Source organism: Myotis davidii, unplaced genomic scaffold, assembly GCF_000327345.1.
Source record: "Myotis davidii unplaced genomic scaffold, ASM32734v1 scaffold18, whole genome shotgun sequence".
Taxonomy (NCBI): domain Eukaryota; kingdom Metazoa; phylum Chordata; class Mammalia; order Chiroptera; family Vespertilionidae; genus Myotis; species Myotis davidii.
Genome location: NW_006292696.1, coordinates 833,843 through 860,395, shown reverse-complemented (window position 1 = coordinate 860,395; position 26,553 = coordinate 833,843). Strand labels below are relative to the sequence as shown.

Sequence of the window (26,553 nt, the reverse complement as noted above, 5' to 3'; positions counted from 1 at the left end):
CCTCCTCTAACCCTCCACAGTGGGTATTCCCAGACTTGTCATGGCATCTCCCTGGGGCTTCCGACTCCCCTGTATCCTGATTGCTGTCTGTGCTGGTCTCTGGAAAGTCTGGCAATGTGAAGGCTCCCGGGGTTCTCTGGGGAGCAGGGGGCTGTTATGCACTAAGTGGGGACCCCCCCAACCAAATTCATGTTGAGGTCCTAACACCCAGCACCTCAGCATGTGACTGTATTTGGAGACAGGGTCTTTGAAGAGATAATGAAGGTTAAATGAGGTCATTAGCGTGGGGCCTAGTCCAATGTGACTTGTGTACTTACGGGAAGAAATTAGGACGCAGACACGCAGAGTGAAGACACAGGGAGAAGACAGCCATCTACAAGCCAAAGAGAGTGGCCTTGGGAGAAACCAACCCTGAGACCCTGGATCCTATTCTTCCAGCCTCCAGAACTCGGAGGAAGTAAACTTCTATGGCTTAAGCTGCCAGTCTGTGGCACCTTTTGTGACAGTCCTAGCAAACTAAAATAGGCATTGTCAAAGTCCCAGTGGAGAGAAAAATAGGTGGAACTGTAAATGTATTTAAAGAAATAAGTACATAAATTTGGTGAAATGTATATAATAACATAGAATAGTTGAAAAATTCCCAAACTTGATAAAAAGATATAACCTACAGATTCAAAAAGCTTAGTAAATCCCAAATAGCCCCCCGCCCGCACACACACATTTCCCTCCCTCTACCACGTTCCCAGGAAGAAACAGGACACAAGTCAAGGTCCAGCACTTTATTACGGTCACAGAGCACAGGAGAGACCACTTGGGTCTCACTGAAGTCTTGTTTCCCCCCTTTCCCCAGAGGAAGTCATGGGGGACAGCCCCGCCCATCGGGCCAGGCCAGTAGGAGGAAGGGGACAAGGGCAGGTTAACAGCATCAACGCAGACTTGGTTTGGTTCCGGTTTCATGACTTACAAGCTGTGTGGTTTTTAGGCAAGCCTCTTAGTCTCTCTGAGTCTTGGCTTATTCCTCATCTGTGAAACGGAGAAGTGACAGGACCTACCTCCCTGGGTTGTTGTGAGGATTGAATGCGATAACACCCGTGACGTGTTTAGCACAGTGTCTGGGAAACTGTATGTAGTCAGTGAGTGGAACTGTTGTTATTGTTATTGTTATTATTAGGACCAAGTCATACTTCTTCATGGTCAGGCCAGCCCTGATAGGACAGCTGAAGTCACGCATGTCCACTCACTTCATAGCAACCCATTGTTCCTGGTCAGGATTGTACATCTCACCTTCAGTCCAGGTAAGAGCCAGGACTGAAGCCAGGTATAGCTTTAAAAAAATCAATATTTTAAAAAATATTTTAAAATATTTATAGTGAGTGACACAGGCAGATATTTAAAATATCATTCTTAAACATGGCAGCTGCCAGCCAAGGAATGCTGGGAGGCGCCAGAAGATGGAAGGGGCGAGGCACAGACGCTCCCTTGTGCCCTCAGAAGGAGCCTGGCCCTGCCAGCACCTTGATCTTGGACTTCTGGTCTCCGGAACTTTGGGAGAATAAATTTCTCTTGTTTCAGGCTGAATGCAGAAGAAACTCAGGTGGTCCCGTAGGGGTGTGGCAGGGCCTTGGTATTTGAGGGAAAAGGGGTCTCATACTTCAGACATGCCTTCGGTGAGGCCTGTTAGAATGACAGCCTGTGACACATGTGGAAGCCGCCTGATCCCTGGGAAGACGGGGATCAGACCCCAGACTTGAGGATTCTGGGGCCGTAGAACCTACTGTCTCTACCAACCCCATGACAAGCACCGGGAAGGGTTTGCGAAAAGTTCTATGTTCGTGCCTGGACCACTTCCAGTCTTTGGCATTCAGTCTTTAGCATACCATATGTCTATTCACAAAGTCTTTTTTTTGTGTCTTGTAGTTTTTGCTTTTGGCTAAGGAACTGCCATAGGCTACTGCACTTGGAATCAATTCCTGGCTCTGCCTTTTGTTATCTGGGCAACCTTGGGCTGGTCACTGCACCTCTCTGAGCCTCACTAGTTCCATGACCTTTAGGGAGCTTGGAAGGAGAAGCCAGGGTATGGAGGTAAAAGTGCACTGCTGATGGAAGCATCCTCGGTAATGAGATGATTGATGGGGCCACGGTGGTCACTGGTTAGTGGGGCGGAGTCTCAGGTCACTGGTTAGTGGGGCAGAGTCTCAGCATGTGCGTGCCTGTGTGAGTGGTTGTGTGCGCGCGCGCGCAGAACCCCAGTATTCCGGGAGTGGGTAGAGGCAGGCATCACCACAAGAGGGTGCTCTGGGCTTTGTTTGTCTTCTCTACCTTGGAAAAAATTTTCCTTTTTTTATAGCTGCATTCCAAAGTGATCTAAGACTCATGGTTGCTAGTTTACCTGACTGGCTTTTATAAACTTTACAAATAAATTGATGTGCATTTATTAGTTTATCAATAAGTGGATACGATACTGTGTCCCTACCATCGGCATGCTGGGAAGTGGGGCTAGGGTGGGTGGAGACGGGAAGAAACTGGTGCCTTACGGTGTCCCGGCTCCACCACTGCTCAGCTGAGTGCCTGCAGGAATTTCCCAAGAGTGCCTCAGTGGTGAAGTTCCCACACTCAGCCTCAAAGGGATGTTGTGAAATGGACCAAATGGAAAGAAAAGCAACTTAAAGGTCAAGAACACAGCCGCGAGCCCTCTTACCTCCAGTGCAGGCCTCCACTTGACCCGCATGCCGTGCTGCAGCCGAGGCCCCCGGGGGCAACTCTGGGATGGGAAGGAGGCGAATCCAGCTGTTAAGCCATGACCTCAAGAACAGTATTTCCAGGAATCCCCATCTTAGCATCTAAGGGATTCCTGGGAAAACTGGACCGTGAGGACAAGGTGAGAGTGCAGCCTTCAGCACCAAGGCCCCGCCACATCCCTACGGGGCCACCTGGAGTTTCTTCTGCATCCAGCCGATCTGCAGAAGCCAGTGTGGGCGCACCATGTATCGCAGGATGTGGCTCCAGGAGGCGTAGTGACTGGAACTTCAAGTGGCCTGGAAAGTACTTTCCCTGAGGTCAAAGGCCATGTTCTTGACCAGCATCCATCCAGCAAGCTGGCCCCACTCCCCAGGACAGCCATGAGTTGTGTGCATTCCTGAGACTCCAGCCAGGGGGAGGGTTTTACTCTAAACTAAACCAAACGGGCAGATCCGGTCCCTGGTCTCTGGCAACTTCCTCCATGGTGACCTCCAGCAAGTCACTTAACCTCGGCTTTCCTCAGCTGTAAAATGGGATAGTAGAGGACCTACCGGATTAGGTGACATAAATATAATTTAGGGGGTGGAGGCTAGGAAGAAGGGAATTGCTAGGATTGATGGAAAGTGTCTGGGTCTGTCTTTGCTAAAAGTGACCCAAGATGTAAGGAGAAGGCCAGAGCAGAGTTTATTATGTTCACCTTCAGGTCCCTGGTCCCCAGGTTTCAATGTCACCTGCACTGGGTAACAATACAGATCTTAAAGCAGACAGATTAGGCTACAACCCTGGCTCAACACTATCAAGGTGTGACCTTGGGCAAATTAGTTAAGTAGAGCCTTAGTTTTCTCATCTGTAAAATGGGCCAATAACAGTACCCACCTCCCAAGCTTATTGGAAGGGTAAATAACATTGTGCTTAGCCCAGTGATTTTCCTCTGCTGTTCCTTGCTTGTCTGAAGCCCCTAGGAGCCGGCAGGCATTTGTGAGATGTTTGGATTGGTTTTAGTCAACAGCCTGGGGCAAGGTTAGCAGCTCCAAGAGAGAAGAGCCTGGCTCAAAGCTCAGGACTTCACCTTGAGGACTGAAAGATTCTGTCGAACCCACAAACGATGGATGGGTTTCACTCTGAATCCCTGATGGGACTTAGTGTTGAGAGGGATTCTGAAGCTGCATCTGAGCGCTTCAAGAATGGACACCTTGACAGATTAGCGGGGCCCACCACAGCTCAGAAAAAGCAGAGTCAGGGTGCAGGGTAATGGCCACACTAAAAGCTCATCTTACAATGGACAGACTGTGGGGCTCAGAGCAGCCAGGACTTGCCCAGAATCGTGAAGCAGATGGTGGCATGGGTGAGACTTGGGTCCAGAAACTTCCTCAGCACAAGCCGCTGACAGTCTGGAGACCGGAAGTGTTCCTGCCCTTCCTTGGTGCCCCCAACACCAGCACTTACCACTTCTGGCAGGTGTCCGCAGAACAACTTCTCCCTTCCTGAGCTACAGTGCTTCATCTCAGACTCCCAACTGACCAGAGATGCAGCACTGCACCTCAGGCTGGGAGACAGGCCGGCCTGCGCAGGGAGGCCGCGGGCAGGGAGGCCGGGAGGGGGCCTCTGCTCCACCAGCTCCGCCCCTCAGGCGACTGTACCCCACCTCTTCTTGGCCTGGCATTCGAACCCTCTGGGATCAAATCTCAACTTTCCTTTTATTTATTTATCTTTTTAAAGAGCTTTATGGCAACGAGGACCTCTCTCCCCTTTAAAGTGTACAATGAAATGGGTTAATACATCCACAAAGTTGCACAACCATCGCCACAATCAATTTGAGGATATTTCATCCCTCCAAAAAGAAACCTCTTACCACGCAGCCCCTCCCATCCCCATCCGCCCCAGCCCTGGGCAGACCACCTTCTGTCTTTCTAGACCTGCCTATTCTAGACATTTCAATAAATGGAGTCTCCCAATATGTTGACCCCATGCCCCCCCTTTGTGCTCGGTGTGTCCCAGCCAAACAGCACAGCCCTGGAATCTGACATTTCATACCACCCAACACCTGCCATGGCCCCTGCCTGCTCTCCCTGCTGCTACCCCCAACCCCCAGACTTCCCACCCACCCTTCCCTGCCATCCACCCAGAGTGATTTCTCCAAATACAAACATGGTCCTATCTCTCCTCCTTAAATCCTGAAAGGGCTCCCACTGCCCTCCGGCTAGATCCCGAAACCTTCACCAAAGGCTAGGGCGCCCGCCCCATCTTCCTCTCGGGCCTCTCCTCCAGGGAGCCCTGCACCCACCACCTCAGGCTCCCAGCTGCCATGCCACTCCCCTGCCCATCTGCTCTTTATGGGCTTGGTGTCTACTCAAACGGCCACTTCTTCAGGGACGCGCTCCCTGCCTTTCTCAGACATCAGGATACCCGGGGCATGTCCTCAAACATCCTGTGCCCTTTTCCTAATCCTTTGCCACAGTCTCGTTTAAGACCACCTGCACGCATGGGCTGCAGCCCTCCGTGACGGAAGGGACCCTGCCTACTGTACTCACCCTGCCTACCATACTCACCACGGAGAGCAGTGGAGACCCCACAGCATCGGCTGAATGGCTGCATCGTGTTCCTCAATCTCATTCTCTCTGCTGTCAGGGCCATTTGCATCTCGGTGGAACTGCACTGATTTCCAGTTCCCTGAGGACAACACCCACCTCTTGTTAATGCCGGGGTGTCCTGGGTTCTGCTGGGGCCTTTGTACATGATGACGGGCCCAGGGAAGGAATGTCACCCAGTGGATGATTGAATGGCGTGTCGGTAATTCCTTTTCCTCTTTAGACCTGGCTTGGGTGGGAACATCTGAGTGAGCAGGCAGAGCCCCCCTGCACTCCTCCTGTCCCCCAAGATCTCAGGGCACCCTGGGAGTATCCTCCTTCTTTTTTGGATGCCCACTGTGGTGGCCTTGATGCCAGATAACATATCTGTTCAGGGATATCTAAAGGGCAAAGGGGGGTGGGCATCCCTTTCTCAGGGCTGGAACTGAGCAGGAAAAACACACTTGATACTAAAACGCGTCTCTGATGCTCCTAGCAGAAATCTGAAATCAGGCCCCTATCCAAAAAGTCTTCTCCCTGCTCTGACATGTGGGGTAGGTCAGTCCTGATGTCCCCCTGAGCAGGCAGCCCCTTCCTGTCCAGCCAGAGAACTGCCTGCCTCGAACATATAATCCTTGTAGGAACTCTTGGCAAACCACGTTGGTCTGGAGAGGGATTCCAACACCAGGACCAGCCTTGGGGGGCCTGGGCAGCCCACAGCTCATCCACTCCTCTCTCCGCTGCCCCCGCCAGCCCTGTGAGAGAACACGCTCGCCTGACCCATGCGGAGGTTTCAGTGAGGAGTCAGGGAGGGCTGTTCCAAAAAAGGGATCATCTGCTGCCTGGAACCAAACAGATGAACCAGCCCCTGCACCCCATGGGTGCCCAGGTTTCCCCAAAGCCCTTTTACCAAAACCAGCTTTGACCTCTGGGTGCAGCACAGGGAGTGAACTGTTTGGGGAGAGTCTGTGGCCTCGGCACTCACTAGCTGCGGAAGACAGAGTGACCAGTCTGTCCATGCGCTCTCAGTCCTGTCTATCAGGAGGGGAAGCATCAGCTGGGCGCTCGCCTGTCTGCCTCTTTCCTAGCGCCTGCTTATCAGCCTCAGGCCCAGCGCCTCGCAGCCAGGGCACCGGGTGGAGTGTGATAACACCGTTTCATTTTCACTGTCTGTGTTCTGACCCTCATCTCCCAATTCTGGTCAGTGTTACAGTTTTCCATTTTTCGTGACTAGATTTAGATATTAACAATGACATCTTAAATTTGAAAATATTATGATTGTAAGAATTTTTAAAAAGGTCACCTGAGTGACTGCAATCTGGGCCACGTTTAATCTTCAGGACGGCTGATGGGGCCTGGGTCCGGCGAGGTGATGTTATCACCTCCACGTGGAGGACCCGGAAGAGGAGGAGACGGCTTCTAGGCCATAGCCCAGCTTGAAGGGGCTGGGGGTGCCAAGGGCTATTTCCAGCACATCCCACTGTCCCCCTGGGCTCAGATTGTTGCCGAAAAATAGCAGCTCTCCTGGGTGTAGAAACAGGAAGTAGATGGGGCAGTCCCACGATCCTAGGGGAGTACCTCTGACGCAGGGACAGGGGTTTGAGGCACAGCCTCTGACCAGGGGAGGGGTGTTGCCGCCATTTCCTCCGTGGTGATAAGCTGCCTAGTTGTTTCTTTATATCTAGAAAAATCGTAAGGGTGCAGACTGTACTAAGAACAGTCATTTATCGAATGTTTTAATTGGGCCGATCCCCGTGCATCCCCAAGGCTCCATGGGAAGGGAACTTTCCGAGGGCAGGGAGCGAGGAGCCGAGCTGGGATTCCTCACTCGGAACAGCCAGCCCAGGGCCCCCATTTCAACCTCTTTGCTCAATGTCTCATCCCCTGACCGACCCTTCGGGTTTGAGACAGTCTAACCATGTCACCTGTCCATCCGGCAAACCGAGTCCATCTTCCAGGGCGACGGGACTGAACTTGATGTCATCCTTGCCCTGGAGGAGTGCCTGTGGGTGGAAATGGAAGGAAAATGCAAGGCAAATAGGGGACAGACCCCAGTGGCACGTGAGCCCCAGAAAGGACTGCCAAGGGCTCAGAGGACAGAGAGGTTCCTGCCCCTGGGGGAAGCTGGGAGGGCTTCCTGGAGGAAGAGGAGCTGAGGCTGGGCTGGGGGGGCGGGGGGGCTGGCTCCCTGGTCCCTGGAACTCTTCCCTTGACTCTTGTGTGTCTTCCCAGCTGGCAGAGAGCACTGGCCTGACCGAGAAGGAGGCCGGTAGCCCTCCTATGCCACTTTCCCCACAAGAGGCTCTGGGTCCCTCGTCAGGGGATAGGGGGCCACTTGGGAATTCCGGTTCTATCACCAACTGGCTCAGTCACTTCTCACAGCCACGTCTCCTCTCTGCAGCTGTTTCCCCTTCTGTCAAAGGAGGCATTTGAAGAGGTGACCTCAGAATCTTACCTGGTACTGGCCCTTGGCGGTCTGGGGGGTTGCTCCAAGGATGAGCCGTTTCTCCTTCCTGCTCCCCACTGTCTTCAGGAAATGTCGCGGAGCCTGGGGGAACCTCTGTCTTCTGTCGGGAAGCTCCTGGGAGGCTGGGAAGGAGAAAATAAACAGTGGCTGTCTGGGTTTTCTCGCCAGGCCTGAGCCAGGAGGCCTCCCTGGCTCCTTCCCTTATATGGCCAGGCCGCTCTGGGCTGGGAGCCTGCCGCTGCGCTCCCCCACCCTCCACCACCACTGAGGGCTGGGGGCCTGCTGGTCACCTGGGACTCTGGGGCTGCAGAGGCCGGGGCAGGACTGAGGGTGGAGGGTGGGACTCAGGACTTGTTCCCATAGTCACCTGTGCAACTTGGTCCTCTGTGGCCTCTGGGCTGCAGGGGATGGACCAGGTGGGAGGATTTATAGAGGGACAAAGGGTGGAGAGGAGGGAATCCACCTGGTTCTGACTTAACCTCGAACTCACGGCGTGACCCTGGCCAAGCCCCTTCCTCTCCTGGCCTGTTTCTCCCTGTGTCAATTGAGGGCATAGAAAATCCTAATTAATCCTCACACTCAGCCCCATCGGGTGGGAGCTTTTGTTTCCCTATATCACAGAAGGGAAACTGGCTTGGAGAGGCTAATGGACCACAGCTATCCAGCAAATGGGAGCAAAGCTGGATTTGAACTTGGGGCATCTGACTTCAGGGTCTGTGCTCTGAATGGGAGGATTGCTAAGGCTCCTCTTGGTGATAATGTGCCATATGGAAAGGGGATTCTGCTGCCGCTGGTCCCTCGAAGACCAGGAGGCCCCAATATCCAATGACCAGCCCAGAGGACACTGTTTCGTTAGACAATGGGGGCAGAGGCTCTAAGACATCCATCTCGGTGTCCCCCGTACCCCACACAGGGCCTGGTGCAGACTCAGGGCTCAGCAAAGGGCAGTTGTGGAATCACTGACTAAATGAACCTCAGTAGGTTCACAAGTTCCTTCTTCCCTCTCAAGTGCCTGCCTGTGTCTCAGCCTCAGGCCATTGTCTCCTGAGCTGGATTGACAGGGTCCAGTCCTGCTCAGGTCAGCTGTGGGACCGAGATGAGGGTGGTTCCGCTCAGGGCTGGGCTCCAGCTGCAGTGACCGTGGGAGAGGCTGCAGGAGGGGAGGGCAGGCGGGGAGGTGGGGGTGGGGCTGGGTTGCTGGGAACAGCTCAGAAATGAGCCTCGCACAAGCACTAACATCCTGTGTGCTCTTGAGCTAGCCCTGGAACCTCCCTCGGCCCATCCATCATCGCAGCATCCACTCGGACCCTGGCCCTCTTCCTGGGGCCCGGGGGCGGGTCGAGGGGGGCTGGGGACTGACTGTCAGTGTGGCCGAGACACCGCAGCTGGCAGCTCTGCAGGCCTGCTCAGTGTCTGCGAGGGACAGTCGAGGGAGGAGGCGCCTGGAGCCCTCCTAATCCAATTTGTTTAGACCCAGTCTCCGAGGCTCCCTGGCTCGTGAGAGGGGGCTGGGTGTGTGCGCTGTGCCGGGGTGCACGTTTGCACACACGTGTTGGGGCGTGCAGAAGTGAACAGGTGTGCTGTGTCATGTAAGCCAGGCCTGGGCCTTGTCACATGTCCCCGAAATGTCGGCTCCTGTCCTCCTCCGCTCACCTCCAAGTCTTCCTCCACTTTTTCCATTCTTACACCAGCTGTTGCCAGAAGCCCCCTCTGCAACTGCCTGACTGTGCCGTTCTAAGTGAGTTCCTTCACCTCCCTGGGCCTCAGTGTCTCCGTCTGTCTTATGGAGCCAATGGGTCACCCTGCCTGCTCCACATGCAGGGCACTGAGAACTGGCAGACATGGGAAGAACAGGATGGGCAGTAAAAACAGCTGCTATGGTAGCTTGATGTCCACATGTGCCAAGCATTGCGCTCCGGGGCACACACCTGACCTCGAGGACCCTGTCAGAGCCCCTCAGGCTGGCTCTGTCATCACCAGCCTCCCACCGCGGCTCTACCTGTTTTAGAGTCCAACCTGTTTACTCCTTTCCCGGGAAGACTGGCATGGTTGCCCGCATTTCCCAAGTCCTGTGGTCTCTGGAGCGCGTAGGGCATGGGGTGGGGTGGGTATCTGGACTCTGGTTGTTTCCTCCTTTGGTCTCACTTGTTTCACCTTCATCCCAGACCCAACAGCCCCAAATTGCCTGCACCCCATCAATCAGCAGGGGCCCTCCACCCACTCCTCCCATCTGAGGCCTGGTTTCTCGGGCATTCTGAGGGTTAAGGTGGGGAGGGTATCCCGTGGACCCGGGTTACCACAGGAGCCACCATGGGGGTGGGGTGGTGAGGTGTGGAGTGGGGTGGGTGCTGGCGAGTGGGGTGGGGAGCACTCACAGTTCCGTTTCCAGGGTCCCCTCTGGGGTGCTTGCTCCTCCATTGTGTAGGGGTGGCTCCCGCCAGTGCCCTCTCCTGAAAGGAATAAAGATACCGCCTGTCAGGAGGTGCGGGGTGCCCTGTGGCCTTTGCAGGTTCTGCCCAGGCTGCCAGCTCCGGGGGCTGAGGATGGACCTGGGTTGCTGCGGGGTCCTTGGAAGCCTCGGGCTGAAGCTGCTGAGATTTTCCAGGCTTCAAAGAGCCGGCTGCTCAGGCCCTAGGCGGCCGCTACTCCTGCTTTGCCTGCCTGGCTTTCCAAAGGAGTTGTCTGAGCCTCTCCAACCTCTATGAGACGGGGGAGGGTAGGGGGAGTTGTGGGGGGAGCGGGGAGGCTCCCTGCTCTGAGCACACTCAGGCCGCATCAGTGAAAGAACAGGTCTGGAAGGAAATTTCCCAGAGGCCCCTCAGATCCCACCTCCAGCCTCACACATTGGGAAAGAGCCATTAAGGGGTAGATCAAAACTTGGGGTTAATACCGGGCCAGGAGCGAAGGGACAGCCCTGGGCCCATCTGGGACCGCTTCCAGCTGCACCAGGTTTTCAGCCTGCAATGGGCTCCCTCCCCCGACTCAAGGAACACTCACAACCCCCAGTGGAAGAATCGTCTCCGCTTGCTGAGCTTCAAAGAGGCTCAGGGGAGTGTCAGGGGCCAGCTTGAGCCCAGGGCTGCTCCTGCTCCATCCAGCTGTCTCCCAAACTCGGGCAGCAGCTGGCTAGATGACCACCAAACAAAGCTCACGTCATTATGGTCATTGCAAAAGCCCCTGTGCCCTTTCCTGGCCTTGCTCATTTCCAAGAAACACCAGGTACTGAGACTGGGCCACATCTGCGAGCCAGATGGCACGGCAGTGGGAGGGAGCTGATGTTGGGGCTCTGTGCCGGCTCACGAACCCCACCCACACTGGTTCTTTCAGGAGGACCCCTTCCTCGGCTCCTGTGCACGTAGGACAGCTGCTGCTCTCCTTGGGCTCCAGGGTTTCCACTTTGTTTGGAAAGAACAGAAAGGACACAGGCCCTGGAGCTAGGCAGACTCCCGCCCTAACACTCTCTAGCTGTGTGATCTAGGGCTGGTGGCTTCACCTCTCTGAACCTTGGCTTCCAACCTCCCAGTTGTTTGTGAAGGTGGAATGTCAAGTGCAAGCACAGCTGCTGGCACGTAGTAAACCCTCAGGAAGTGGCTGCCATTTCCACTATGAGCATGGGGCCAGCCCCCCAGTGAGGCCCAGGCACGGAGGAGACGAAGCAAGAAGGATGAGGCAAGGCCCAAAGTAGTACCCAGAGAAGACACGGAAGCTTCGGTGGGAGCCACCGTGTGGGGCCCTTTTCATGTCGCCTCTGTGTGGGCTGCTCTGGGCTTCTGTCCCAGAGTGCCCTCACATCCCCTCGACACTCCAGCTGAGTTCACCAGCCTCACACGCTCCCCATTTCCTCCCCAGGGAAGGTCGCTGCCTGGGGACTTTGGAGCAAGCCCTGGGAACGCAGTTTGAGGTGGAAACAAGAATGATGCAGGAAAAAGGGAAGAAAGGGGCCCGGACCTGCCTGGCCTAGAATCCCAAGCCCCCCGGGAGTAGCTGGGGTTCTGGGAGGGCGGACGGTAGAGAACAACATCCCCATGACTCTGACCAGTCTTTTTTTAGTTCTTCCCTTTGTCCTGCCCTCTGTCCTGCCCACTTTGCAAAGAACTGGGAGTTCCAGGACTCCAGTTTATGGGGACTGGGCCATGCCTTTCAGATAACAAAATGTTGGTTTCTCTTGGAATGTGTTGGATGGGAAGAGCAGCAGGTTAAGTACCAGGTCTCCTGTAGATGTGCTGTGTAATCCAGACAGGTGTCTTTTCCTCTCTGAGCCTCATCATGATGGTGGGTAGAGGACTGGACTCCAGGGTATCCAGAGTCCTCTGAGCGTCAGATAAGTGGGGATGGTTAGACCTCACGCTGTCCCCCTGGTGTGAGTGTCAGTGTGAAGGAAGGCAAATGGTCTGCATAGGTCTGCACAGAGAGAGAGAGACACTGGGCAGCAAGTACTGAGGCTGGAGCTCCCCTAGCTGCCTTGGACTTCCTTTGCCCCCCTCCCAGCCTACTGCTCAGCCCAAAGCAGCACCAGTGACCTGGATCAGGTGGATTTTCTACATCAGGACTTGAAGCCTCAGAGCATGAGTGCTGGTTTCACCCCCATTGTTCAGATGAGGAGACTGAGGCATGGAGAGCAGATGCAGTCAGTTGGGGACCCCGCTGGGACTGACCCCTCTACTCACTGAGGGATCCTAATGGCTCAGATCTTAACAAAGGGGCCTCACAGGAAGGAGGGAGAGAGGAGAGCCTTTAAGTTCCTTTGGCTTTGAACATGGAATAATCATGACTTCCTTTTCCAAATATCTTTTGGCCCTTCCTAGAACCAGATGGCGGATGTTTGGAATTTATGTTGTAAATAGTGTTTAAGAAGGGGAGGGGGAGGGGGGCAGATATGTTACTCTCTCCAACCACCAAAAACAGGATCCAAGGGAGGGAATGGGGGAGGGGAGCTGACTCTGAGAAGATTTAGGGAGAAGGGAGAAGGATCATTTGGGGAGAAGGGGAAGGAAGAGAGAGGCGAGAAGACAGAGGAAGAGAGATTGATGGAGTGAGAGTGAGAATAAGAGCCCAAAAGAAGAGGAGAAAGGCAAGGAAGAGAGGGCAATGGGTGAAGAGGGAGGAAGAGAGAGAGAAGGTGGGTGAGCGAGAGGGCGAGGGGGCTCCCTGGGTGCAGGCTCATCTTGAGTTTAGGAGCAAACCCTTGCGTTTTCTAAAAATAGTTCAGCCTTTCCCCCAGCGGGGCTGGCAGCAGGGACAAGAGAGAGGCTTGCCCTTTTATGGTAAGAAAATTCCAGATCCTCAAGGGGGAGCTGGGCCCAAGCCTGCAGTTCTGGATACAGCCCGGCCCTGGGGTCTGGTTGTGACTTGGTAGGTTTCCTGGCTTGGGTGGCACCACCTTTGGTGAGGAAAGGGCTGAGGTGGCAACGCTGGAGCTCCAGTGTTAGAGGTGGAAGGGCTCCTAGAGACACCTGGTCTACCCCATCTTTCTATTTGATAGGAGAAAAAGCTGAGTCTCACCCTGACCGGTTTGGCTCAGTGGATAGAGCATTGGCCTGCGGACTGAAAGGTCCCAGGTTCAATTCCGGTCAAGGGCATGTAACTTGGTTGCGGGCACATCCCCAGTAGGGGGCGTGCAGGAGGCAGCTGATCGATGTTTCTCTCTCATCAATGTTTCTAACTCTCTATCTCTCTCCCTTCCTCTCTGTAAAAAATCAATAAAATATTTTTTTAAAAACACCAAAAACAACAACGAGTCTCACAGAGTGGAAGAGACTGCAGGCTCCCCATGTAGGGGTTTGAGGTGTCAAGGTAAATCAGTGCCAGGTCCGCATGAGGATGGCTTACGTGCCCATTATTATGGAGGGCAGTGTGGGCAGTGGAGAGAGAGCACTGATCTGGGGTTTAGGAGACCCACAGCCCACCCCCAGTTGCTTGTGGTTTGCGGTGTGATCTTGAGCAATCTGCCAAATCTCTCTGGTCTCAGGTTCCTTCACGGGGGTGATCTTAAGGGCCTTTTGCCTCTCTGGGAATTCCAAGGCTGGAAAGCAAAACCTGGGCATAGAGGCAGTGGGCAATCTGCAGGCTGCTATTTTCTTCCCGTGCCTGGCCTACTTCCTATGCTGAAGCAAAGCTACGATGGACCAAGATAGAGAGGAGGTTCTATAGGAGACGGGGGCAGATCATAGATGGGAATCTTCAGCTGTCCAATGGTTGGGTCCAGCCCCGCACTGGACACACTGAGGCCAGAGAGGACCTTCTGTTCAAGATCATGCTCCAGGCCATGCGGAGAGTTGGGGCAGAACCAGGAAAGAACCCGGCCTTGGGCTTTTTCCTCTACAGGAAGCCTCCCATCTGCAGCAGCTGGCAACTTTGGGGACCATCTGTGGCCAGGAAAGGGGCCTTTCGGAGCAGAGCAGACAGAACTCAAGATACGCCTTCATCGTCTGACTGCCTCTTAAAGACAGGCTGTCCTGGCAGGTCACCACCTCCCCTTGGCCCCCCTCCCTTGGCTGCAAGCACCTTACCATGGTCTCATCTCTGGCTGGAAGGCAGGAAAGAGGCGAAGAAGGATGCATAGGACAGGGCAGCCCCTCTGGCAGTGTGGTCTCGGGCAAGTTTCCCCTTGTTAGCCTTGGGTTCTGCATCTGTAACACAAGGAGACAGCCTTGAAGATGCTCTTGACAGGATTGTCAGCCCTAACGGGACTGTGACACAGTGAGGTTAGCACTCAACACCAGGGGAGGTTATGAAGCAGGCACTGGGTTCACCAGGTGGATGAGATGTTGCTTTACAGTACGTTGAGTCGGGGACCCAGAGCCCAGGGTTCCTGGTGGCCCCAATCCTCTGTCAATTCTGGGAGCCTGGACCCAGAGCTCAGGTAGCTCTGGTCTTGAGTGTCCAGGAATGCTTGTTGGCCTGATCCGTGTTCATGCCCACTCCCCAGGACCCTGCCCAGGACGTTGCCCTTCCCTCCACCCTGTCCCACATAGCTGCCCACCTCCCCAGCCCCTGCCTGGCCCCCCTCCCCATCTGCCCTGCATCTCCATCTCTCCATAGGCAGTCTTTTTGTGACTCAATCCAAAAAGGAGGCTTGCTTTCCTCTTCCAGCCTCCTGTGACTGCCCCCCCTCTGACCCCCCACCTACTGCTGAGGGAAAGGAGGGACAGGAAAGAAAGGGGCCAAAAATAAAGCATCTTGTTCTAAGCTTCCCTGTGACCCTCCTGGAATTTCCATGTAAACTCTCTGGGGCGTGTGAACAGGGCTCTCAGGGACCCTGGTCCCCTCTGCCTCAGTCCTGCTGGGTGGAAGGCCATCGGCTGAATGTCCCCCAGAGACCCAGCCTCACAACCAGGCTCCAGGTCTCCCTGGTGTCCCTGGGAAGGGCAGAAGGCAGCAGTGTGGTGAAAGGAAGTGGGAGGGAAGGGAGTCCCTAGAGGCCCCCATGCGCAGCCAGGGCAGAATTGATGTCATGCCCAGCTGGGAATCTGACATTCAGGCAGGAGCGGGGCTCAGCCCCATGAGACTGGCCCAAGGCAGCCCGGGCTGTGATGTGAAGTCCCAGTCTGGTAGTGGGAAAAGCCTGAAGCCTCATGTTTAACTTCTCGCTACGGTGTCACTGCTGAGGTTGCATACCTCCGGTGATGGGGAGCTCACTGCTTCCCAATCACCTATCCCTCTTTGGATAGACTGTTGGAGATTCCTTCCCAATATCCTGACGACATCTGTCTTGCTGGGGATGCACCCCCTGTCCTTTCCTGCTCCTCAGAAAGCTCTTCAGATGGTGACTGCAGCCCTGGGGCTTCCTACGCGTTCTGATCCCACCCTAAGGCCCTCTGTTCCATTGGTGACATCTCAGTCACCAGCGCCCACAGCCCCAGGTCTCTCCCCTGCATTGGTTGCCTCCGGGTGGTGCTTTGGGGACGGGGACAAACAGGCTACAGAAAGGGACAGATGCCAAGAAGGACCTGTCCCCTCCTGGGCTTTGGTCTCTGGCTATCCAAGCCACTTCACGGCCAGGCCTTCCCCACTTTGCCAGCCTCAACCCTCACAGAGTTCCTAGACTAACCTCCGTCCCAACCAACCGGGTTTGTTCGCTCTCCCCTGAAAATGTCTTCCCAGCCCTGCCTCTGCCTTTGCACACAGAGCTCCCCACCTGGAACGCACTCTCCTTTCTTCTCTGTCTGTCCAAGGTGCATCCTGCTACTCTGACTCCCACCCCAGGTTTTCCTCCCGAGAGTCTGACCATCACTGTCATCCATGGGGTCACCAGAGCTGCCCCCCTTTTTTCCAAATCAAGCAACAGCACAGCCTGAAGAGCCCAGAGGGATGGAGGAACTTACCGAGGGCGTTGGCTGCAGAGCCACGGCCAGAGTCTTAGCCTGGCTCTCTCCCTTCCTCTCCTTCTATTCAGCTTAGCTCGGCAGATGCCCTCGGATCCAATGCCCTTGTGGGGCCACCTGCCTGAGGCCTGGCAGGCTCGGGGCAGACTGACCAGTGGCCCCTGAGGGTCCAGCCAGGGGCGGTGCCATCAGAGGTGCAGCCGCCTTCCCTCTGGACGCTTCTCCCACCTCTGTTGCCCTGAAGCAGCAGGAGGAGGAGGGTCCCCTCTGCCTCCCTGCTGCTGGTGGAAAGCCGTCGGCTTCCAGTTTGGGGCTTGCCACCTCCTTCAGACCATGGCTTGGGTCAGAGGAGGGTCTTTGAGGAGGGGGCTCTTGGTATAGGCTCTTGGGGGGAGCCAGGGGGAGCCTGCTTCTTCCAGCCTTGGCCTAGCTGACTCCCTCTTCCTCCAATCTCCCATGGGCTGTGCGGGCTAAGGGGCAGCCTTGACCGCTGAGGCCCCCAGGGTACTCAGCCCCAGGGTACTCAGCCGCACCATGGGCTGCTCATTGGTGAGGATTGTTTTGCCAGGATGCATCTTTGCCCCCAGCAGGCATGGGGGTGGGCGTGGGAGGCTATCCCCTAGCACAACAGTGACTAATCCAGAAGGAAGCATGAGGCTTCAGTGGCCCCTCCCCAAATGCCAAGAGTTGGGCCTATTAGGCAGGGTAGGACCGGACGAGTTCTTGCTCACGAACTCACTGGGGTAGTGCTAGCGTGTAAGCACACGGTCTCTGGAGCCAGCCGTTCCTGGGGTTGAGCCCCAGCTTGGCTTCTTATAAGCTGTGTGACTCTGGGCAAATGGCTAACCTTCCTGAGCTCCCAGGTCCCCCGAGGGATGATTCTTACCTCGGAGGGTGCTGGGCAAAGGATGTGGGCAGAGTTGATATGTGGCAATTTTTGTTGTTGTTGTTGTTAATCCTCACCTGGGATATTTTTCCATCGATTTTTAGAGAGAGTGGAAAGGGGCGCGGGGGGGGGGGGCATAGATTGGGTGCCTCCCGCACACACCCTGACCAGGCTGGAGCCTGCAATCGAGGTGCCCTTGACCAGAATTGAACCCAGGACTCTTCAGTCCATGGGCTGATGCCCTCTATCCACTGAGCAAATCCGGCTAGGGCCAATTGTTATTTCTGAGGGAACAGTTTATCCCCTCCCCAGGTGGAAACAAGATTTCGAGCCCTGTACATCCCCCCTACCCCCCAAAAGCTGCCTTTGGTATTCACAGTTTTGCAATTACATTTTATTGGAACTTACTATATGCCAGTCACTGCTCTGAGGGCTGCATGTATTTTAGCTCAGTTAATCAGACAGCTCAATAACCCAATGAGACAGGTATTCTTATCACGTCCAAGGCCACGCAGGTCCTGCCAGGCAGATGTGGGATTCAAACCCAGGCGGCCTGACTTCCCTCTGGCACCTTTAACAACCAGCCTATCACACCTCAGTCCCACTCTAGCAGCGCTCTGACCCTCGCCTGGTCACCTCACCACCTGGGCACAGGGATTCACCCCACATCTGAAGCCTCCTGGCTTCTCACCGGAAAAAAACAGGCCCAAATTGGTCTCCATGGGGCCATGAGAGCGGGTGATTCACCCTGTCCATTAAGGCACACTGTGAATTGGAGAAAAGGTTTCTGGTGACAGAGCATTGCCACCAACAAGCCTCTTTTGCAAGAGGGAAGGGGGCGGGCTCTCAAAATGTGTGGTGAAGCCCCAATGGGGCCTGTCTAGACAGGCCCTTAGGAGGTGGCAGCCACTGCGGGTCCCTAAGGCCACCTCTGATTGGACCACAGCCACTGCATACTGCTGGGCGGGGGAGGGCCCCTGGCAGTGCCCACTGCCAACCAGGGCCTGCAGGGTACTGTGCAGCTTGGTACATATGTAGGGCGATTTCTAGATGCCCATGTGGACAGGACATAGCAGCATTTTTGTTTCTTTCTTACGTTCTTTATTACACAAATTTGATAGACACAAAGTAAAGGGTAACATATATATTTCAAGAAATCTGGTCATTTCAAGTGCTGTCAAGGAGGGGGCCACTCCTACACTGCTGGTGGGCACGTCACTTGGTTCAGCCACTTTGGAAAATCATGTGGTGTTTTCCTGTCATGCTGACAGGCATGAACCCCAGAACCCAGTAATCCTCTCTCGGTATAAACCCCAGAGAAACTCATGTGCACTAGGAGATGTGGACAAAAATGGTCATAACAATGATCGGAAAAAGGCTTTTTCACCGATGTTTGCAGGACTCCATGGCCCTGAGCCCGGAGGACTGTTTAGTTGGAAATTGCATTTGAGGCGGCCCCAGGCACAGCCCAGAGGTGAAGACCTCAGCGACCATCTCCCCGGGCCCCTCAAGGCTCACACGGGAGTCAGACACAGCCCGGGGCTGTGTGTGTCAGCTCGTCCCCAGAACTGGCCAGGCTGGGAAAGGGCTGACTTTGCCCAAAGACCCGCAGTGTGGCTCCTAGGGACCAGTGGCAAGCAGACTCCTTTCGATCCTGGGGCAGTGGCAGGGGGAGGGAGAGCAGTGCCCCAGAAGGCTTGAGTTCAAGCTCCATGCAGCCACTCTCTGAGCCTTGGTCCCTTTGTGAGGTGGGTGGGAGCCCTTGTCACTGCTCATCTGAGAGTCTCCAGGAAGTTCTGGGGTGGGGTGGCCCAGGGGCAGGGCAGGAGGTGGGAGACCCCTGGGGAGAGAGTTCTGGGGCAGCCAGAAATTATAGTGTCCAGGCTTAACCATTCACTAGCTGTGTGACCTTAGGCACACCACTTAACCTCCCTGTGTCTCAGTTTCCTCATCTGTACAGTGAGGATGAGGATAATAATTGCACCTATCGCACAAAGTTGTTGTGAGGTTTAGACGAATTAATTTGTGCAAAGGCCTTAGGTGGTGCCAGGACTGTCATAATCGCAGTCTCACTTTCCTATCCCTACTGCCTTAGGGAGCCCGGGCTGGGCAGGGAGATGGGTCCGTTCTAGCTCTGCCGTCAGCTCTCTGGGTCACCCAGAATGGGGCTCTCTGTCTGTGGATTCTGTTGCCTCTTTGCCAGAGTCCCAGGCTGCTTGCCAGCACCGTGTTCTCAAATCTCCATGTGCATGGGAGCTCACAAAGCAGACTCCGGGGCCCGTCTCAGATTCCCTGTGCCAGGTGAGTGTGCAGTGGCTTAGACACCACACTTTGGGACACATGGCCCATGGACGCCCTACTGAGGCTCAGAGAGGGCGAGTGGCCTGCCCAGGGTCACTTGTCCATAGTAAACAAGCCGGAACTGGACCCAGGCAGGGCCTCCTTTTGGACCACGATGGCCTTGGGTCTCATGCGACCAGAAGTGGGGAGGTGAGGGAGCGGCCAGGCTGGCGCTGGAGGACTGTGTCCATGTTGGGCCCCAGATGTGGCCAGAGCTTGTTCAGAAGTGCGTCTCCCAGTCCTGACCTCAAGCCTCTGCCTCTACCTAGCTCTGCCTCCCCGATGCCCATCGCACATTGCCTGCTTTCCTCTGAGTCCCCACTTTACCCCCCTGAAGTCCTCTGCTGTCCCTCTGTCCCCATCCCACACTGCTGTCCTGGAGATCAGCCCCTTCCCCACCAGAGGCTGCCTGGGGCCAAGCCTGCGGTTAGAGCCCCTTCCACTCCTTTTAATCACTTGAGGCCCAACCTCCAAAAGTTCCCACAGGCTACAGGCATCTGCTTGGATTCGAAGCAAGTGGTCAAAGGGCAGACTCGTCTCAGAGCTCCTGGGGAAATTCCCGGCACTGGCTGCCCTTTAGCTTGAATGGGGCTCAGAAGCCACATCCTGCGTGGAGACTTTGTTCCCCAACAGCTTCATGTACAGATAGGACGGTGCAGGTCGGAGAGGACAGGGCGCCTGCCCAAGGCCACCAGGCCCAGCACTGAGAGGCAGAGCTGGGGCTGGTGCCCAGGCCCCATCCCCGTCCCCCAGCCAGCGTGCCCATCCCACTGCCCTGGCCCAGCCAGTACCCCGGCCTTCCCGCCTGTCTGCCTGTCTGCCTGTCTGCCTGTCTGTGGAGCCTGAGCTGATATGGCTTCTCCTCCAGTTTTGCTTTTTGAAACCATTATTTGAAAACAGTTTTCCTTGCCAGGAGCCCCGGGCTCTTGGAGCTGTGAAATCAAACCTCACGGAACACAGAAGCATTGTCTACCGAGGGGCCAGGGAGATGGGCCTGGACTCGGTCACGGCGGGGATGTGCAGCCGACAAGACGTGAGCGGCGTCCACTCCCCCTGTTTCCACCCCCTGCCCCACTCCCCCATTTAATCACAGCCAAGAGGACCACGGATTCCGCACATCCGTCAGGGCAGGAGGGTGCTTAGAGATCATCAAGTCCAGCCCCTGTGCAGATGGGGAAACTGAGGCCCAGAGAGGCGGAAGGCACAGAGCAGGTTAGCAAGAGAGCGAAGACTAAATGCCCAACACAGTGTTCTGGGGAGGATGCTGTCCCCCTGTCCGCTCCCCCGCACCGCCCCCCCGCCCCATCTGCCACTGGTGCTTACCTCTCCTGTGCCTGTGCCTGGTCCAGGTGTGGCTCCTTGTGGCCCAGAGATGGGGGTCAGCCATTTGGGGGATCTTTGAGGATGTCACTGCTTCTCAACTAACTTCACTGGGACTCTGGCACCTCTCACTGCTGCAGGGGCACTAGGCCCCCAGCCCCTTGCTCTCTGCTCCCTGGCCAGAGGCCCCCTGCCTTTTACCTTATATGAGCTGAAGAGGCAAGCCCAGTGTTGGGGCAAGGCGGGTGCTGAGCCCTCCCGGGGCCCCTGATTGGCCCAGGCGCCCGCCACGTGACCGCCTCGCCTTGACCTGCCCCCGGTGCCGAATGTTGCTTTTACCCCCTAAGGAAGGAGTGGTTGACAATTTTCATATTTCTTCTAAATTTGGAGATTTCAGACAATGCTGGGAGGCTTGGCTCCAGCTGCCAGAGGCCCATGTGGAAGTCATTAAGCCCAAGAAGGGGGGCCAGGGGAGAGAGGGAGGCAGGGAGAGGAGGAGGAGGAAGGGGGTGGGGGCCAGAGTTCTGAGGGTTGCCAGTTGTCAGCCTGGGAACATGAGCAAAGCCCTGGGAGTAAGCTGTGTGTGTGAGAATTTCCTTCCTCCTCTCCGTCCCTGTGTCCCAGGCCTGGAGTGGGAGTGCTGAGATTTTCTGGGAACCTTAAGCCGGGAAGACATCAGTTCTGGCTCCTGGGGCCTAGAGGGTGGTGGTCATGGCAAGGGACTGGGGACCATGAGGAAGCAAACCCACTCTCCAGAAAGCGGGAGCCCTGACAGGCCAACCCCATCATTGTGCAAGGAGGCCCAGGAGGGACAGGCTTGCCCTCGTCATAGAGGCGCTGACACAGGACAGGAGCTTGAGTCCAGACACCCCAGTCTCTCTTTTCCCCACCATCCTAGTTGTCGGAGACACCCATCTCTTGCCATACTCCTCCTTTCTCACGCTTCAGCCCCACTGGCCTTCTGGAGCTATCCTAGCATTTCTTCCATGCCCCAGGGCCTTTGCACTTGCAGTTCTTTCTGCCAAAAGTGCCCTTTCCCCAGAGCTGGCTCCTCCTGATTCTGGTCTCAGTTCAAAAGTCAGCTCTAGCCCTAACTGGTTTGCCTCAGTGGATAGAGCGTTGGCCTGCGGACTCAAGGGTCCCAGGTTCGAATCCTGTCAAGGGCATGTACCTTGGCTGCGGGCACATCCCTAGTAGGGAGCGTGCAAGAGGCAGCTGATTAATGTTTCTCGCTCATCGATGTTTCTAACTCTCTATCCCTCTCCCTTCCTCTCTGTAAAAAATCAATAAAATATATTTTTTAAAAAAGTCACCTCTAGATGAGGCCTGGCCTGGCCGCTGTATTATTACCCACCACTGCCCCTGCTCTTGCCCTCTGAGACTGCCCGTATTTCACATATCTCCTGGGTTAGTTGCTCATTGTCTAGCTCTTCCAGGGAGCGTGACCCCCTGGGCAGGGTCTGTGTCCCCAGGCCTCCCACAGGGTTGGTGCAAGATGGCCAGAAAGACAGTTTATGGAGGGGCAGCCGCCAGCATTGGAGCAGCTGCTCTGAGGCTGGAGGAGGGCTCCTCCCAGTGGCCAGCTGCGCCCTGAGCCCTGAGCTCTGAGCTGAGGGCTGCTACCCCATCCCTGCCCTTTGTTGCTCAGAACTTCCCTTCTGTGGCCAGGGGGCTGGACCATAGCTACCTCCATTCACATTCTAATTCCCGGTCCCCTGGCTCCTGGCTGCCCCCTCTCTCTCCTCCCTCAGGGCCCGGATTCCCTCCAGCACAGGACCTGTGCCATCCTGTGCGGGGCCAGTGGGATACTCAACCCGACACAGTCCCTGACCTCACAAGGCCCCGGTTTAGCAGGGCATCCTCACCTCCGCTTCCTCCCTCTGAGGAAATAATCCTCCTGATGTGGGAGGCCTGTGAGCCTGTTACTGCCCTGTGCTTCCCGGCCAGTCAGCTGTTGCTCTGAGCCTCGCCTTATTCCTCTGTGAAATGGGATAACAAGGCCTGCCTTGCAGCATTGCTCTGAGGGTCAGGTGGGGCGGCCCCTGCTGTCCTGGGGATGGGTCGGGCAGGGGCTCTGCTACTGCCCACGGGTGGAGGAGGGCCTTGGGAAAGTTACTTCATGACTGTGAACCTTATATCCCCTTCTGTAGAATGGAGTGAGAAACAGCAGCCCCTTTCAGGATTGCCGTGACCAAGAGGTGAGACTGTGCTGACGAAGGGTTAGCCCAGGGCCCACTTCATCGTAGGTGCTCAGTGAGCGTGTGGTGTTGTTAAGTGTTGTGACTCGGAGCTGACACACAGCAGACTCACCGTTCATGTCATCCCTTTCCTTCCTGAACCAAGGAGACGGATTCCATTCATACGGCTCCCCCCCCTCCCCCCAAGCCCGGGGTGTAAGACCATGGGCAGGGAAGGCGTGGAACCCCGCTCCCCACCACACTCAGGGGGCCAAGTTAACACTCCAGGCACCACCAACAGATCCCGGGGCAAAGATGAAGCCCCCCAATAAAATCATCAAGATTATGGAAAGTTCACTCTGGAGATTGTGGAACTTATGCTTCTGTTAGTTCTGCTACTGTAGGAGCATCAGAGAGTTTTCATCGAGGTTGAAAGGAAAAACAGAAAAACTTCCAGTCTAAGTTGTGTTGAGAGCCACCGTTTCAATGCCCCAAACTCTGGACCTGGCTAAACCCCGCCAGGCTGTTATCAGAAAGTTCATTATCAGAGGTCAAGACTAGGAGCTGAAGCCACCCAGAGACAGACCCCAGGACACCCTAGGAGAGGAGGTGTCCTGGCACCGAAGTATCTTAACAGGCTAGCTTAATGGCAGCCATTTGTGACTCAGTGTCATAAATCTGTCTCAAACATTTCAAAGCCGTTTTTATTTCCTCCCATACCCCCTCTTGGGAGTTATGAGAGCTTTAGGTTTATTAATCACTGTGTGAAGTGGCTTTTTTCTCCAGACTGTGGCAAGCAGCTTTGCAATCCCTCCATTCCCAGAGGAAACAGGTCACTGATACTCCTCGTATGTGTGGGTAAGGCGTCCTGGGAGGCGAAGGGAGGGCTCTTCTTAGGAGCTGGGGCTGAGAGTGAGTGTGGTGAGTTCTGTGTCTTCAGACAGTGTGTGCAGTCAGGGGCCAGGGGACCCCAAAGAGGAGGGGCCTGGAGAACAGGGGACTCACGGGGCCTGGGAGAGACGCCTCACTCCTGCAGGTGATCAAGGAAGAGCTTGCGTCGGGACAATTAGAACCTTTAAGAAGATGGAGTTCAGATCCCCATGAGAAGGACTTTGAGGGTGGTGAGCACACAATGCAATACACAGATGTTGTATTAGAGAATTGTATACCTGAAACGTATATGATGTTATTAACCAGTTACCTCAATAAGTTAAATTAAATAAAAAAGAAATTGATAACTCTTTCTGAATTAAATTAAAATTTTTATTTTAATTATTTTAAACTGTATTTTTTATTGATTTCAGGGAGGAAGGGAGAGGGAGAGAGATAGAAACATCAATGATGAGAGAGAATCATTGACTGGCTGCCTCCTACATGCCCACTACTGGAGATCAAGCCCAAAACCTGGGCATGTACCCTGACCGGGAATTCAACTGTGACCTCCTGGTTCATAGGCTGATGCTCAACTACTGAGCCACACCGGCTGGGCAAAATTGGTAACTCTTAAAAATGAAAAAAGGACTTTGTAAGTCAGTGGAGCTACTCAAGGATGAAATGGATTGAAGGGCTGTCTTGATAAAGTTGTGCACTCTCTGTTCCTGGAGGAATGCAAGCAGAGGCTGAATGACAACTTGCAAGTCCCTCCTAGTGCTGAGATCCTATGAACTTCAGTACACACTTCATGTCCTCACTCCCAACCTGTCCCCAACCACTAGCCCTGACTTCACACCGATTTGACCCAAAAGGCATAGCTGAGAGGTGACCAGTGGGAGACAGTTATGTATTGAAAAGGGCCATAAGCTCCGAGTTAAAAATCAAGCTTCATGTGTTTTCTTTGATGAGCGTAAGACTTTTGTTTCATTGATTTAATTTGATTCTGAGAGGCAACAGTCAATTAATGAAGACACTTATAATTTGTAATCAAACCAATTTCTCAAAACATCATTCCCCAAAACAAAACAAACAAAAAAAACATCATTCCATAGAAAGCTGTGCATAGCATATGAATGAGGTTAAAATCATGGTACAGAAGAAGATATATGGTATAATCCCATTTAAGTAAAATGATGTGTCTGTGAAATTACAATGAAATGTCACTACAATCCTATTAGGATGGCAATAATTCTATATAATAAAAGGCCAGACCATGAGTGTAATGACCGGAACAACTGCTTGGCCAGTCGCTATGAGGTGGTGGGGCGGCGAGGGGACCCCGCTGGCTGGCGGTGGCGGCAGGGTGGGGTGAGGGCCTGCAAGGGGAACTGGGTTGCTGGCAGTGGCAGCAGCGGCCAGGGACTGGCGAGTGGGCGGAAAATGGCCCTGATCGCAGGCTAGGTCTAGGGACCCTACCCATGCATGATTTTGTGTGCTGGGCCTCTAGTAATAATAATAATAATAATAATGGAAGAAAAACCTGCTAGTTACTTAGATACTTGCACACTGGTGTTCATAGCAGCATTATTTATAATAGCCAAAATGTGAATATAATCCACGTGTCCATCAATGAATGAATGGATAAACAAAATATGATATATTATATATACACACACATATATATGTACAATGGAATGTTATTCAGCCATAAAAAGGATAAATTCTAGTACGTGCAAGGACATGTATAAACCTTGAAAACATGCTAAGTGAAATAAGTCAGACACAAAGGACAAATACTGTATGATTCCACTCACCTGAAGTGTCTAGAATAGACAAAATCACAAAGACAAAGGAGGATGATGGTTGCCAGGGGCTAGGGGGAGGGGAATAACGTTGCTATTTGGGATGTTGAAAAAGTTCTGGGAACGAATAGTGATGATGGCTGCACGACACTGTGAACATACTTAATTGTACACTTAAAAATGGTTAAAATGGCCAATTTTATGTTGTGTCTTTTACCATAATTTAAGAAAAAAGATGTGTTTGTGTGTGGGGATAAGTGTGGGTGAAGCCGGGTCCCCTGCTGGAAGCAGAGTTTGATCCTCAGTTTACGGCACAGACAGGCACTGCAGTCACTGTGGAGTGCCTGAAGGCAGTGTCTCTGGGGAAGGCAGGGAGGGTGGGTCTCCCACTGTCTTGGGAAAAGGACACAACAAACCTTTTCTCTGGCCAGTGGGGAAGAATGGCAGTGTGTGTCGGGGAGGCACAGTGGTGTGTACAGTCCAAATCCCTGTGACCCCTGGCATTCCGGTGCTGATAGGAAGAGGGACAGCTTGCGTTAAAGGGCCCTGGCTGGTTGGCTTGGAGCCTTTCTCCAGTCGAGGGAGAATATTAGCTTCCACCTCTGTGGCTGCCTTGGGAGTTGTGAACTTGACCCATAGCTTGGATATGACTCACCGAAGCCAGCTTCTGGTCAGACATTCATGACCTACCACAGTCAGCACCACGACACAACACCAGGGCACCAGATGGGACTGGACACCGCCCCCACCCAAGACCCTTGGATGCATAAGAGGAAGGTGGTGAGAGCCTTGCAGAGAGCAGCTGCACTGCAGGTCTCACCTCCTACTGTAGCCAGCACAGGGGCCTTGAACATCTGAACTCTTGGGGCCACTGAGTCACACTCATGGCATCCTGAACCAGGCAAAGGAACACCCCAGTAACATGTGTGTGTGCATAGGATTGCACATGTGTGTGAAAATGCAGTTAGATATTTGAAAGAATGTGGGAACTTGGGTAATTCTGGCTTATTCTATTATTGTTATCTGTACTTGATTTTTTTCCCTAATTCACATTGTGC

At 54.3% G+C, this 26,553-nt stretch overlaps 1 protein-coding gene across 2 annotated transcripts; it reads right to left on the bottom strand.

Annotated features, from left to right (window-relative positions):
- Positions 1 to 750: 750 nt before the first annotated feature.
- Positions 751 to 20,830, bottom strand: LOC107183486. 2 transcript variants are annotated; one of them, XR_001514281.1, is made up of 5 exons: positions 20,647 to 20,830; positions 14,283 to 14,402; positions 10,149 to 10,223; positions 7,762 to 7,895; positions 6,349 to 7,309 (listed from the first exon to the last, which is right to left on the bottom strand). XR_001514281.1 is itself a non-coding variant. In XM_015565607.1 (4 exons), exons 1-4 carry the CDS (start codon positions 10,189 to 10,191, stop codon positions 5,137 to 5,139), a joined length of 528 nt encoding a protein of 175 aa, XP_015421093.1. In that variant the 5' UTR covers positions 10,192 to 10,480; the 3' UTR covers positions 751 to 5,136. The 2 variants fall into 2 exon arrangements, 1 of the variants encoding a protein (XP_015421093.1); XM_015565607.1 differs by lacking the exons at positions 14,283 to 14,402; positions 20,647 to 20,830 and adding an exon at positions 751 to 5,409 and having other exon boundaries at positions 7,232 to 7,309; positions 10,149 to 10,480.
- Between the last annotated feature and the right edge of the window lie 5,723 nt (positions 20,831 to 26,553).